The sequence below is a fragment of the Drosophila navojoa genome, chromosome 2, assembly GCF_054131105.1.
Source record: "Drosophila navojoa isolate 15081-1374.11 chromosome 2, UAZ_NAV_1.0, whole genome shotgun sequence".
NCBI classification, from domain to species: Eukaryota; Metazoa; Arthropoda; class Insecta; order Diptera; family Drosophilidae; genus Drosophila; species Drosophila navojoa.
The window spans coordinates 28,972,486-28,986,741 of NC_142890.1; the positions used below are offsets into that span (position 1 = coordinate 28,972,486).

Below are 14,256 nucleotides of genomic sequence, written 5' to 3' on the forward strand. Positions count from 1 at the left end.
TGCGTTTCATTCATTTGATTTGTTTTCTGTCTCGAACCTCTTTGTTCTCTGATTTTAATGTACTAACCTCAATTGGTTTTGATACTACTCGAAATGCAGCGCGCTAAGTGCCCTTTGCATTTCATCTATTGTACATACATATAACCCGAATGTCCCATTTACCGTTTCTGGGGCAATTCGTTCATCGACTTTTTAAACAATTTCTAAATGTGAAAATCTTTCATAATATGACGGAGCTTGCTTTATGCGTGATCCTGAACCCGATCCTGATCCCGGTCCTGGTCCTGGTCCTCAGCAACTAATTGGCTAGCACATTGGTCGAAATTCTACCCGTTTCGAGATCACTACTGAAGAAACGCCGCAATCGTCTACATTATTCAATAAAATTTCAGCGCACATTTCTTTTCAACTCTTTCGTTCTCTTACAACAACTGTATTTATTAAATTTTCTGTTTTACGTTCGAAAAACTACCAAGCAAAACTCTGTACTCTCCATAGTAAATAATAACAACAAAGCAATTTATCTACACACAAGGCTAAGTAACTTTCAAAAGAAAAAACTAAAAAACGACAAATCGATCGATCTTTGCATGAATCACCGCAATATCTATATACATAAATATGAATATATATACGTATATATGTATGTGTGCATGTCGCTTAGATACCAACTATTTATGCTCTGCTATATCTGTGCTCAATTATCCATCTAAATGTCTTAATAGCCTGTACTAAAATTATGCATTTTTGTTAGTGAGATCCTGTTCACATCGGACTCTAATGAAACGCACTTTCTACTTTTCTCTCTCTCTCACTCTGTCAGAGTCTTCAATAAGGTGAAGAGCCGCAGCGCCCATATGAAAACGCATCGAGTACAAGAAGCGGAACAACTAGCCAATTCCAAACAGCAATCATCCACACTTGTTGTTGCCGTTGCCACAACAGCAGCAGCAGCAGCAGCAGCAGCAGCAACATCCTCAGCAGCAGCAGCAATGGCCACAGCAACTTCCTAGACTAACTATGGACAGCGAGCAGGAAGGCCTCAGCATCGATTGACAATCGCGTTAAGCAAGCAGCAAGCATTGCTTACAACTTTTAGAATATAATTAAATTAATCGATACTCGACCGGATGGATGCGAGTTCAATGTGTATAGTTAAGTAAATGAATATCGTAATTTCGATGTATTCAAAAGTTAAAGGCATTTTTCTCATCTTCACACTCTCTTCCTATCTAATGACCTACCCAACTATCTATCTATAGATCTATCTATCTATCTATCTATCTATCTAACTATCTATCTAGCTAACTACAACACAGAAATCAGAGTCTTAGTTTAATTTGTATATACATACTTATATAACTAATATTGAAGCAAGTTCAAATTGAATTGTTATTAACTATTACTGTAGGCAAATGCAATATTTGTGTTACAAACAACAAACTTTACTATACCTACCGTATTTTTATAGTAGGCGTTTTTCTCTCGACTCTCGACTCGACAGTAGTTTTAGATTCTAAGCCTAAATCAATCAAGTTGAGTAACTCTAGTAGCGCGTACGTAACTGTTAACTAAATGTTTTTCTACTTAACAACTAGTTGCATCCCATTTCACAGTTACTGTACGATACATGCTTAGTCCGTAAGAGTTCCGATATATGACGACGAGTATATATACCGATATATACTAATCACTAACACTACAAATGATTGTTGTTTTAGGTTCTAAGCTACCGTTCAAACAAATTTCAAGCGTTTAAACTTAAATTTTTATTGTACTTACACATCTAGAAACTATTGTAGAGCATTTTGCTGCATCAGAGGCAAAAGCAAAAGCAAATGAAAAATCTAGTGAAATCAAGTGATATTGAGTGAGATCAAAAACGATTTTAGCTAAAGAGAAATAAACAAAGTGAAACTCAAATTGAAACATTTTAACTTTTAACAAGAAGGTGTATATAGAAACTACATGGTACATGCATATAAGTAGATAAATATATATATATATACATATTGTAAATATATACAGAACTCTAAGGCTACGTATTTAAATAGTAAATATTATTATTATCATTATTTAAATGTTTCTCCGAAATGAATAAAAGACATAATATTTATTAAATCGATAAAGCACACACACACACGAACATACACAGACAAACCGACACACACACACACGAACACTCCTTCACCTCGAGGCAAGAACTTAAAGTTGTTTTCGTTTAGCCCCAGAGAATATATATACATATATATATATATATATTAGCATACATATAACGTTTTTAATAGATATATAGTAATTAATTATGTGTGTATGTATGTATATGTATATGTACATGGTACAAACAGTAAATCTGCCATTAAAATGAACAACAACAGCAACAACAACAAGAATCACACGTTTTCCATTTGGAGAGTGAGCGAATGTACTACAACAAATAGATCAATTGAGTGTACGCAATAAATGTTTACGAGGCCAGTGGTATATTATGACGTAAATAAGTATAATATATATACTATATATGTATATGTATATGTATAATCTAATCTAATTTAACTGTAATTAAAACCCAAATGTATTTAGAGCTACAACAACTCAATACCCACACACGCACACGCCCACACACACACACATACACAAACACGGCCAAGCAAAGGTAAAACTTGTAGCAATTTTTAAGGTTGTAATTTGCTTATTGTCTACATCAGCTACGATTAGTGTAAATAAGTATTAAAAATAATATTGAATCCAGTCCTGAACTTCAATACTCAAACGAACGCGACTGCAGGATGTAGGATATAGTCTATAGGATAATGCAATATTTATAGAGGCGCCGATCCGGTGCCGAAATAATGTTTTGCCGCCTGCGTTGTAGAAGTTGAATCCCTCTCTTCTTTTCTTACAAATAGATGGCATACGCATAGCCCTTAGTTATATATCGTTCGTTAGAGATTTCTGAATGTATAAGTACGTATTACGAGTAGACACATTTATTCGATATTTAGCCAAATAATTGCATAAGTAGAAACTTGGAAGCGACAGCTAAAGCAAACCCACCACAAAGTATCTTCACACAGTTTGTTGTGGGCCTCGGAAGCCGCTTAAAGACTCTTCTCAGCCAGTTACTTATTTTTATACATACATACAATATATAAACATACATATATGTTAGCACAAGCAATCTTGTATACAGACAAACAATAGCAAATCTAATTTCAGCTGATCAACTTTTGTTGTGTGCATTTTCTCTACAGACTCAACACTGTACACAGTTTCCCTTTCGTTTTCCACTGAATACTTTTTATGTTCGCATGGAAGAATGAGAAATTATTTAAAGTAAATGCCTTCAAAGCTTAGATCTTAAGTCACAAAAGGAATATACCATAAATAACAAATATGAACTTAGCGAACATTAGACATGTAATCGGTACTTTGCTGCTTTATAAAAAAAAAGTTTCCTACAGATAAAAAAAAAAGAAAAGAAAAAGCCATATTTCAAATAAGAAAAGAGTTAAATAATAATAATATTAAGCTAGGTTGTAATTTCTAGTCGAAGTGGCGAATTTATCTCTCTATTATTTATTGTTTCATCATCTATTGTATACATATATTATTTAGTTTTATGTTTAATCTTTTGCACTTTCTATTGATTAAATACTGTAATCTGTTATTTCAATGTGATTTGGGTGCATTTTTATTTTTTAATTAGTCGAAACGCAAACAAAGTAGATATGACAATCTGTGAAATGTATTCTCTGCTATATTCACTTTCCTCTTATTTCGAAAAAAAAAGAAAACAAAAAATATATATATATATATATATATATATATATATATATACATACATATATATAAATACAAAGCAAAGCAAACCAAAAACTGCAATCTCAGCGGCGCCAGCAGCACTTTTTTCGAATACTCTGCGTTGTGATTGTTCATTAAGTGTATAAGAATGTATTATAACTATTTATGCAGTACACAGATATCCATATTCGATTGCTGTGTATTTGTCAACTATATAAGACCTGTATATAAACACCTAACGAAAGCTGGATCTGCACGCCACAGACTTATTTTTAGCTCAACAACTCAACAACTCGAAAGCTCAAACTCAACAAGTGAATATACAATATAAAACTCGGATTAGTTAAGATTCAAGTGTACTAATTGAGAAGTGTGTGTATAACACCTATACTACACTACTTACATATGTACAAGCATCAATTTCTAACAATAATTTTACTATACAAATTACATGCATGGCGCGAAGCTTCTTATATGGAGTTTACCATAGGCGCAAGTATCTAAAAACCAGAAGAAAAAAGAAAAAAACTTCGAATAAAATCTTTCTTTATTGATAAACGATTGATAATAGCTCTTAGACATATCAATTTAATTTAAAATACAAACAAAAAATAATATAAAAACATAAGTGAAACATTCAATATATATATACAAATATAGAAAACAGACACAGAGAACATTATGTACATTTCTATAGATGTATTCCTGTTTAGCTCATAAGTGTAATAGAAAAGTTTTAGGCTAAATGCCAGCAATGCAAATATATAGAATATATATGAAACTTCATTGGGCAAACGAGTATAAGGGCTTGACGATGAATCCATAAATAATCGAGCAGCATTTGGAGGATATAGCCAAAAACATTCGCCCAAAACTTAAAATAAAAACGTAATAATGCAATTGATTTTTAGTTCAAACCAATAAAAAAAACAATAAACTTTTATTTTTACTCAGAACGACTATATTTGTCATTTTAATTTCTGCTTAGGATCCATTTTTTCTTTTTTTTTAAATAAAACCTAATCTAATATTTTTTGCGTTTGCTCGAATTAGATAAATCGTAAACACTTTAAACGATTACTCTTAAGGCGGAGAAAGAAAGTCGGGTAGAGGCAAAGCTCCAGCTCTTTGCCGAGGATTGCCGATCCAATCCAAAAATATTATAAATATAAAAAAAGATGAAGTAACCATATATATATATATATATATATATATAAGTAAACCAAGAACTCTCAGATGTAAGTTTTAACTGTAATATGCAGAAATCTTTTATAAAAGAAAACTAAACTGTTACTTTATGGCATTAGCTTAAATGCTATAATAACCTCTTGTTGAACGTAAATTGTACTTAGCAAGTAAATTTTCTGAAATGCAGACATGTATACACTCTTTCACACACACACATATACATATATATATATATATTTATATTATACTAATATACGATATTATTGAGATGGTAAGAAATATTTTATGGTACATGCATATGACATACATCATATGGGTGGGTACAAATGCATGAATGTAAACATACATAAATGTTTTCATGGTTGTAACTGATGATCAAAATAGGTGTAAATTGAAATTGAAATTGAAACTGAAAACAAATTGGAAGTTGAAATTGAAATGAATGGCAAACGGATTTTACGTACGTGCTATCATTTAAAATATGTATGTAAAACTGCTTTAACTATGCTTTACAATTTTTACAAATGTAAATGTTTTTTGTCACATAACTTATGCATTTTTTTCAACGAATCTAAATCGAAAACCGATCCGAATCGAAATCGATATCGAAAACGATATAGCTTTTTAGTTACTGAACACGTATTTGAATACGATATTTGATTGTTTCTTATACACATGCTTACAATATTCTTTACTATATTATTAAATTCAATGTCAAATTGAATAACGTAAAGATATTTGAGAATCATGAATATTCCCTCCAAAAATAATTTTTAAAATTATGTATTTTGCTAAAGTCACAATCGTTCGACTATGGCTGCATCTCTGATAATTATAATGGAACGACAAGTTTTTAGCATATTAAAGCATATTGTATTTAGCTGATGTTACCAGTTATATTTAACATTAACATTAAAATACTTATGATTATTATGATTATTGTGTATTGTATGTGTATGTGTAACGTACAATGTTGTGTACATGTAAACTTCTTGAAAACGAAAAAAAAACTCACAACACAGAAAAAAAAACAACAAAAAAAGAAACGAAAAAAAAAAAAAAAAAAAACTATAAAAAACGTGTGGCTCTTGCCATTAAATTGTAGTCAATTCTTCGAATGTATTAGACTAAGTGAGAAAACAAAATGAATATAAGAAACGTATGCATTACATTGCAAGCAAATTGTACCGAAAATGATGATGATATATGGACACTATTTTCTAAAAATATTACAACAATAATTTATTGATTTGTTGGCAATTTTATAAATACATACAAACATATGTATACACGTACATACATATTATACAGTTACTTTTGTTAGCTAGCCAAAAACAACGACGACAACTTAGGTAGCGCTGAGGTAGTTAAACTTTATGAATGTTGTACCCGGTACACCCACTAGCATGAGACAAAGAGAGAGTGAGATCTGTACAGAACCCTGCCTCACAGAAGAACGACGATAATTACCGTTACCTACCTACTAGTTAGCAATGATGTCCGCTGTCTCCTTAGACAAATACACACACCTCCACATATAGAACAGACTCCGACACAGACAGACAGACACAACACCTACACCCACTCTCTTACACTTTGTTGTATTCGTTGTACTCTGCCATTTTTTGGTGTGATATTCTATTGGTTGTGCGACTGCTTTAAGGTCGTTATACACATTGTTGCATTTCTACAAACAAAAACGAAACAGAAATTTGCAATGAGTTCAACTTCAATTTCCTGACGTTGCTTTAGTTGTACAAATTTATATATTAGGTGTTTATTTATCTATATGTTTTTACTCCTATAGAAACAAAACTGTAACTATTTGTTAACTATTTTAGTCCATATGTTACATACCTTTAGGTTTAAGTCGTGTAATTTAATCAAAAAAATCATTTGAGCAACCTTAATGGAAATGAAGTAAACTTACAAAGAATCTAGTAACACAAAAAAAAAGAAACATTTAAAAATGTAAAACACAAATAAACTGGTGGTCATAAAAAAATCAATTGCGTTTTCATTCAAATTTTATGTAGATCTCTTACAGCTACTGCTGCTCATTGGTTTGGATATGCGCTAAAAGCTTAGCTAAGTCAGCAACCCGCAGCCAGCTTTTACTTTGCCATACTGAGTTCCGCCGTTAGTTTGTGCCGTTCGCGCTCTTTCTCTCTCATTCGCTTACTCTTTCATTCTCTCTCCCTTTCGCTCGCGCGTCGAGTATCTATCTGCTTGGCTCTCACTTGCTCTGGCTCTCCCCGCACTGCCAGCTTTGTCGTGTGTCCTATGCTTTCGTTTTTGCACTCCTTTATTTAGTTTAGTGTGTTCAGTTGCGTTCTGGCATCGTATCCTGTCGCTGTCGCTGCCTCAGCCGTTGTTGCGTCCATTGCGCCCGCGTTCCGCGCTTACCTCAACCATCGTTTCGTTTGACTTTGAGTGCATTTAGGGTCGCCCGCAGTCAGTTTACCTTCCAGCCTTGCCGTGCATCCAACTATATTGACAAAGGCACAGTTCGGATTGCCAAATAGGTGATTGGCCAGTGTAATTCTTGTGCCGCTGGTGACTAGATCCGAGTTCGACTGCCTAACGCAGCTAACGTCTAGTTCTGCTGCAGCTCCACCCCCGACCGGTCACCAATTAACGTTTTCGCAGTGCGTCCGGCTTAAACGGCTTCAAAATTAACTACTCAAAGTATCATCACAACGCTATGTCCCTCTCGGCCATAGCAAAGGTAAGTGCTCCCTCCGTGCTCGATGCCCCCTTGCTAAAAAATAAAATGCTTGCTGAAAACTCACTCATCCTACACCGCCAAAGACTGTAAGTTGGTTTGAGTTAAACTCATACTGCAAACATGCGGTTTTCGCCCATGCGCGTAGCCAAAAGCTTTTGCGCTGTTCCTCGCACTGTGAAATAGCGCGTCCAGGGCTGCCAGGCTGTGTTTGGGAGCAGGACACAGTGGCAGCTGTATGCAGCAGGAGGCGGACTCGACAACCCTGCCCGCAGCACACAACTCAAACTTCGGCTCTCAAAAGCAACCCCTAATCAGTGAAAAGCACCCCAGCGAAACTTGTGAGCCATTTTGTTGCAGCGCTCGCGCTGACTCTTGAGCGCGCCGTGCCGTGCCGTTGCCGTCTGCGAGTGTCCTTGGCGCGTCGTACAGGCTTGCTTTTGCTTGCTAGCAACCAGGACAACGTCAAATTGGTTAAGGTTAATGCCCCTAGCCGACCTTGATGTACGACACACATCGGAACTCGGCGCCGACTCGGCCTACTCTCGGCTCCCTGGCATTCTCGGGATATTTCCGAATTTACTTTCACATGGGTTCAACGAACTTTTAGGCAACTTATTATGCTCCCATATGTATGTTTGTATCTGAATATACATACAGACCAGACCCATCGCTCTTTGTTGGCCTATGTGGGCTGGCGCTTGTTCCTGGAATTCGTCTGCTTTTTGGCCGAACAGAATAGGGTCCTTTGTATATAGATGCACGCGCACACACTCATACCTACATTCATATTATTTTGGCGCTTGTCCGGGCCATTGGCTCATGTTACTGTTGCTCAGAGCATTTAGTCCTTCGGCACAGGCGGTCAGTGTGTGTATAACTTCCGTAGCGTTTGCAGCAATTGGCAATTATCGCAAGGCCCCTATATGAATCATGTGGGTATTCCAATAGAAGAGGCTAGTACTTTTTGTGTCAATTCAAATTGGACTTATTGCCAAATATTTGAATCGGAAATATACTACCGAAGAAACAAAAATGTGTTTAGACTAAATAACTATAAAACAATTGGCTTAAATTAGTAGTAATTAGTCTAAGCCGGGCGACATTCGTATAAGACGTAGGGCTAATAGTAAAGCACAAAGGAGCTCTGAGAGTTGCCAAATAAATAAAATACTCAAATAAAACAAAATAAGTCGACGGAAGACCAAAGTTACATTTGTCATAGCATACTTTTAGGCATCCTATCTAAATTAAGGAAGAATTTAAAAAATTAACTTAAGGTTGTGTAGTGTTATAAAGTTGCGAAATTCCTCCTAAGATTTTCAAGTTAAGCTTATCGCGAATAAAAACAATTTCAGCAATTTTAGAATGTAATACATTTAACAGTAAAATCGCCGCAGACGGCCATACCTAACTTTATAATTTGAGATACCGGTTCTGTCCATCTTTCTTCTTTGGAAAATTCACGTAATGAAAATCAAAATGGCTTACATCAACACTAAAGCAGATAGTGTGACTTTGTCAACTTAAATAGATTTTTCTAGAGCATTTGGAATGATATAATATTTGCAGATTTGCCACGACCTGCAAGCCGGCTATATAATTGATTGGCTTAGAAGGTCAGCAATAATCCACCCTTAAAACTTGCACTCTGCTAGATACACAATGTACACAATTCGCTATTTCCCTAGTAGCACAGATTCACTTTTAATGCTTAGAAAGATGTCTTAACACAAATGGATGTGAACATTTCGAACTTTCCTAGAAAACCTTATACGATGATATTTACCGAGTTACGAGGACACTATTTTTTTGTGATGCTGTTTTGTGATGATATATACTTTATATACTGTGTTGAATAGTTTGGGTTGATTCATACAGAAAACTAATAGTATACCTATACCCTTTATCTGACTTTAATGGGTTTTATTTTATAGCTTTATGGCGTTAATGCCAGTAGACAAAAATAACATCACACACTTTTTCACTGACCTAAGGAAACAGAGAAAGTGGAAATCCCTGTAGAACTTTATACTTAAGTTATCCAAATAGTTGAGTTCGATATATGTTTAGGCTACTAGTTTGTATCCAATTTTGGATAAGAATATTGTATAGTCATTGCATATTGAAAACAGAAGTGAAATATTTTTTTTTTTAAATAACAGACTTCAGCTATTCAATAATAAATAAACAACAAGAAATTGTTTTGTCTTGGCATATTATTATTAGAAATAATATTATAATGATCTTCGTATATTCAAACCAACTATAAAATGTTTACCACATTGGCCCATTCCATCTGTAGAAACCGGTGTGACCGCAGCTCGGATACACCTTCATGAATATGTATTTTTTATCAGCACTAGTTAAAAATCTGTTAGGCTCTCGAGGAACTGGTTTCAACAGAGCTTTATTCTAAACATGCAAAGAGGGTGTGTGATATTGTTCTGCGTGCGTGTGTGTGTGTGTGCGTTATCAGTGGCAACCTGTTCTATGTCGACTTAAATTGTTTATTCAAATGAGAGCGGCACACATCTCACAAAGGGGGCCTGATACGGCTGTTCGTTGAGATTGTGGTTTCATTTTGTGGCTGGCAACTGGGTTACAGGGAGCTCTACGAAAATGTCAACTAATCAAGTTTCTAACGATTCCCAGCCGATACTTTATTCGTATTGGCGCAGTTCGTGCTCCTGGCGAGTGCGCATTGCGATGAACTTGAAGGAAATACCCTACGACATCAAGCCCATAAGTCTCATCAAGTCGGGCGGAGAGCAGCACTGCAATGAGTATCGAGAGGTTAATCCCATGGAGCAGGTGCCGGCCCTGCAAATCGGTAACTAGAGCAATGATGCCATTTGGCTAGGTATTTCTAAGTTGTTCTCCACTCCAACTCTCCATTTAGATGGGCATACGCTGATCGAATCGGTGGCCATCATGCACTATCTGGAGGAGACCCGTCCCCAACGTCCTTTGCTGCCACAGGATGTACACAAGCGGGCCAAGGTACGCGAGATAATCGAGATCATTTGCTCTGGCATTCAGCCACTTCAGAACCTCATTGTACTCATCCACGTGGGCGAGGAAAAGAAGAAGGAGTGGGCACAGCACTGGATAACACGTGGCTTCCGTGCCGTGGAGAAGGCCCTGTCCACTTCGGCTGGAAAATACTGCGTTGGGGACGAGATCTCAATGGCCGACTGTTGCCTCGTGCCGCAGGTGTTCAATGCCAGGAGGTAAGTCGTACATTTCAGCACTATCCCAAGTATATTTATGACTCCACTGATTGCTTTGCAGATTCCATGTGGACTTGCGCCCATATCCCATTATATTGCGGATTGATCGCGAGCTGGAGAGCAATCCAGCTTTCCGAGCTGCTCATCCTTCCAATCAGCCGGATTGTCCACCGGAGCTGCCCAACAAATAGAATTTTCCGACGACAACTGCAAAACGCCGTAAAACTAAAAAGTGAATTGCAGTTTGTAGCACACACAGTACATCTATAACAGACGGAAACCCAACAAGGCGGCGACAGAAATAAGTTTGGAGCTGGAGAGTCAGCTGGTGAGGCGGAGAGAAACAGTCGGATGTGATTCAAAAAATTGCTAACAGCATTTAACTATGCATAAATGCATAAAAATACTATCGATAAAAAATAAAATTTTTATTTGGCAGCAAAACCAAACCAATAACAATATTAATTATTCTCAAGAAGAAGAAAAAACATGATTCAAAAATTGTATTATTCCTTTGGTTTATCAATGTGAAAACAAATTGTCTAAAAGATGTACTCATATGTAAAAACGTATTTTTATGAATTTTATTTAGGCTAACAGAAACAAAACAAATTTAAAAAACTAAAAAAAAAAGAACAAAACAAAAAAAATCTACAAAAACTTTGAAAAACTTAATCATGACGAGAAGCAAAATTTAATTCAGGGATTTAAAAAATGAAAATAATTTAAGTGCAAATTTACATTCTATAAACTAAAACGCGCAATCGTATACACGTATGCATACATATGTAAGTTAACTAGAAAAGTTGGGCGCTTTACAACGTAACTTTTTGAAGAAAGTACAAAGCTTCAGTCAACGAGGAAGTAAACTCCATTAGCAGGCAGAACCGAAAATTCAAAAGAATAACTAACAAATTGTTGACAGTATATAAGAAATACATGCATACTTACCATAACTTAGGCATTTAACCGGAGCGCCATAGAGTTCTCTCGAGACTAAAGTATATGTATAACAAATAAAATAATTAAATGTCTCTTTGCTAAAACAAAAATATATCTACTATGTATTTCAACAAGTCAAGTAATGTAAACTCTGTATTTTACTAAAAAGCACAAGCCAAATGAAAAGCCCCATTAAATCGTATGCACCTAACATACATATATGTATATTGTATGTACCAGTTGATTGCTAGTTCTCTTCAAATCAATTTCACTGTAGACCTTTCCAAGACAAGCCCTCAAATCGCTATCAGGTGACTACATTTAAATAGATGTGGCTGGTCTCGCATCCAATCGACTAACATATGCTATGTTAATACCCACAATATTGTAACAGTTCCAATTATTAACTACATATGTATTACAAACAAGAAAAACCAAATAAACTTCTTACCAAACTAAATTGTGTCGATCACTTTCGTTAAACGGATATCGAATAGCCTCCATGAACGATGAATCGATATTTCTAGCATCGATAGTCCAATCACTGATAAGAGCTGCTCGGAACGAACTTCAGTTCGCTCACTGAATGCACTGGACAAGTACTTACATATGTAAATATATAAACAAACAAATTATTGATTGATTTAACCGAGTCAAGGGCAATCAACATGAATGCATTTAGAAGCCATGCAGGCAAATGCCTGCAGTTGGCCAATAGTGGTATACGCAGTTACAGTTCCAGTTCTACGATGTCAAGTGATGCAAGGCCAGTGCTCTACTCATATTTCTCCAGTTCGTGCTCTTGGCGAGTGCGCATTGCGTTGGGTTTGAAGAACATTCCGTATGATATCAGGCCAACCAGCTTGATCAAGCCCGATGAAACATACTGCTACACGAATGAGTATAGGGAGGTTAATCCCATGCAGCAGGTGCCAGCACTCAAAATTGGTGAGTTTTGAGGAATTGATAAAATCGTATGATGTTAACAAATTTATGCGCTTAGATGGCCAAACACTGTGTGATTCCGTCGTGATTATGCATTACCTGGACGAAACTCGACCCCAGAACCCGCTGCTGCCGCAAGACCCGCTAAAACGTGCCAAGGTGCGTGAGATTGTCGAGATCATTTGCTCGGGCATTCAGCCATTGCAAAATCGCATCGTATTAGAGCATCTGGGTAAGGAAGCGAGCATGGCGTGGGCACAGCACTGGATATCACGAGGTTTTCGTGGCCTGGAGAGAGTGCTTGCCGCATCCTCTGGCAAGTACTGTGTTGGGGACGAGATCTCCATGGCAGATTGCTGTCTCGTTCCACAGGTTTTCAATGCCAGACGGTGAGCTCTATATACATAACAATTTAACAGAAGCTGGTAAAGCATATTTCATCTTTCAGATACAAAGTCAACCTGGAAGCCTTTCCCAAAATTGTGGAGCTCGATCAGAGGTTGGCAACAAATGAAGTTTTTCTCGCCTGCCATCCTCACCGTCAACCCGACTGTCCAGCCAAGCTGGCCAATAAATAAATTGTAATAAGTGTCTGAAAAAGAGTTTGCATTTCCAAATAAAAACGTTAGTTTATTTTAAGTAATATCAAAAATTAGATACACATTAAAATTGAATGAAATCATCAAGTCGAAGACTAATAAAAAAATCTGTTTCTTTTAATATATTCTTTATTATTTTTTTGTTTTGTTTTTAGTTTTATATAATCTTTCTTAAATGTGTAATTCATGTTATATGTATGTGTATTTTATAACTCTTGATGTACCTTGACTTGGATTTTTACTTTACAATTACTTCTGTTAATTCATTACGGATCTCTAACATCTCTGTTGGTGTTACGGCTTGTTTTGTTATGCGTGTATCTATATATTTGTATGAATATATATAAATATGCGCTCAACAAGTTTCACTATAACTACTAACATTACCATTTACCATTAGCATTATCTCTTCGGTATAATGTATTAGACATTACAATCGATACACCCGATCCTAACTAACTTGAATTTGCTTTCCGCTTCTATCGTTTTTGCTATTGTGTCCAGCTGTTGCTGCTGCTGTTTGGCTATATGTCGCGCTGATCGTAAAGAGTTTCATTTCATTTGATTTGGATTATGATTCCTTAGGTTAAATGTACTATATGCATCTGTATATAATTAATATGTAGAGAGGGTAACTGTTTGGTTTGGTTTGGTTTGGTTGTATACTCTTTAAGTTGGGCGGGCCTCTCGGCACCATCATCCAAATTGTACAAGATTTGATTTTATTATACGAGAAGATTCAAAAATTACGTGTTCTTTTTCTTTTACTTTTAAAATTTGAATGAGCTACGTTACGTTTTGATTTTTTGTTTTTATTTTC

The 14,256-nt window shown here is 35.8% G+C and overlaps 3 protein-coding genes across 17 annotated transcripts in view; all 3 read left to right on the forward strand.

Moving 5' to 3' along the window:
- LOC115563559 (uncharacterized) overlaps positions 1-6,997 on the forward strand; it is a 38,256-nt gene extending 31,259 nt beyond the window's left edge. For 7 of the 13 annotated variants that reach the window (XM_089256081.1, XM_089256079.1, XM_089256078.1 and 4 more), the window contains one exon: positions 824-6,997. In XM_089256081.1, the coding sequence (XP_089112207.1) occupies positions 824-1,013 (190 nt within the window). In that variant the 3' untranslated portion in view covers positions 1,014-6,997. The remainder of the gene's footprint in view (positions 1-823) is intronic. The other 6 variants (XR_016196142.1, XR_016196144.1, XR_016196146.1 and 3 more) reach the window with 2 other exon arrangements.
- Positions 6,998-7,296: 299 nt separating this feature from the next.
- GstZ2 (Glutathione S transferase Z2) lies at positions 7,297-11,610 on the forward strand. Of its 3 annotated transcripts, none has more exons than XM_030386753.2 (4): positions 7,297-7,720; positions 10,373-10,550; positions 10,620-10,950; positions 11,012-11,610. In XM_030386753.2, exons 1-4 carry the CDS (start codon positions 7,697-7,699, stop codon positions 11,139-11,141), a joined length of 663 nt encoding a protein of 220 aa, XP_030242613.1. In that variant the 5' UTR covers positions 7,297-7,696; the 3' UTR covers positions 11,142-11,610. The 3 variants fall into 3 exon arrangements, with proteins under 3 accessions (XP_030242613.1, XP_030242614.1, XP_030242612.1); XM_030386754.2 differs by lacking the exon at positions 7,297-7,720 and adding an exon at positions 7,791-8,652; XM_030386752.2 differs by lacking the exon at positions 7,297-7,720 and having other exon boundaries at positions 10,117-10,550.
- An 865-nt stretch (positions 11,611-12,475) lies between these two features.
- Positions 12,476-14,185, forward strand: LOC115563552 (putative maleylacetoacetate isomerase 2). The gene is made up of 3 exons (XM_030386751.2): positions 12,476-12,840; positions 12,896-13,226; positions 13,286-14,185. Exons 1-3 carry the CDS (start codon positions 12,561-12,563, stop codon positions 13,413-13,415), a joined length of 741 nt encoding a protein of 246 aa, XP_030242611.1. The 5' UTR covers positions 12,476-12,560; the 3' UTR covers positions 13,416-14,185.
- The last annotated feature ends 71 nt before the right edge of the window (positions 14,186-14,256 follow it).

Bases quoted from the DNA above. Each gene is read 5' to 3' on its own strand.
- GstZ2 (XM_030386752.2), top strand. From the start codon at position 10,340: ATGTCAACTAATCAAGTTTCTAACGATTCCCAGCCGATACTTTATTCG. The intron at 10,551-10,619 runs GTAACTAGAGCA...CTCTCCATTTAG, and splicing joins GGTGCCGGCCCTGCAAATCG to ATGGGCATACGCTGATCGAA. The intron at 10,951-11,011 runs GTAAGTCGTACA...ATTGCTTTGCAG, and splicing joins CAGGTGTTCAATGCCAGGAG to ATTCCATGTGGACTTGCGCC.
- LOC115563552 (XM_030386751.2), top strand. From the start codon at position 12,561: ATGAATGCATTTAGAAGCCATGCAGGCAAATGCCTGCAGTTGGCCAAT. The intron at 12,841-12,895 runs GTGAGTTTTGAG...TTATGCGCTTAG, and splicing joins GGTGCCAGCACTCAAAATTG to ATGGCCAAACACTGTGTGAT. The intron at 13,227-13,285 runs GTGAGCTCTATA...TTCATCTTTCAG, and splicing joins CAGGTTTTCAATGCCAGACG to ATACAAAGTCAACCTGGAAG.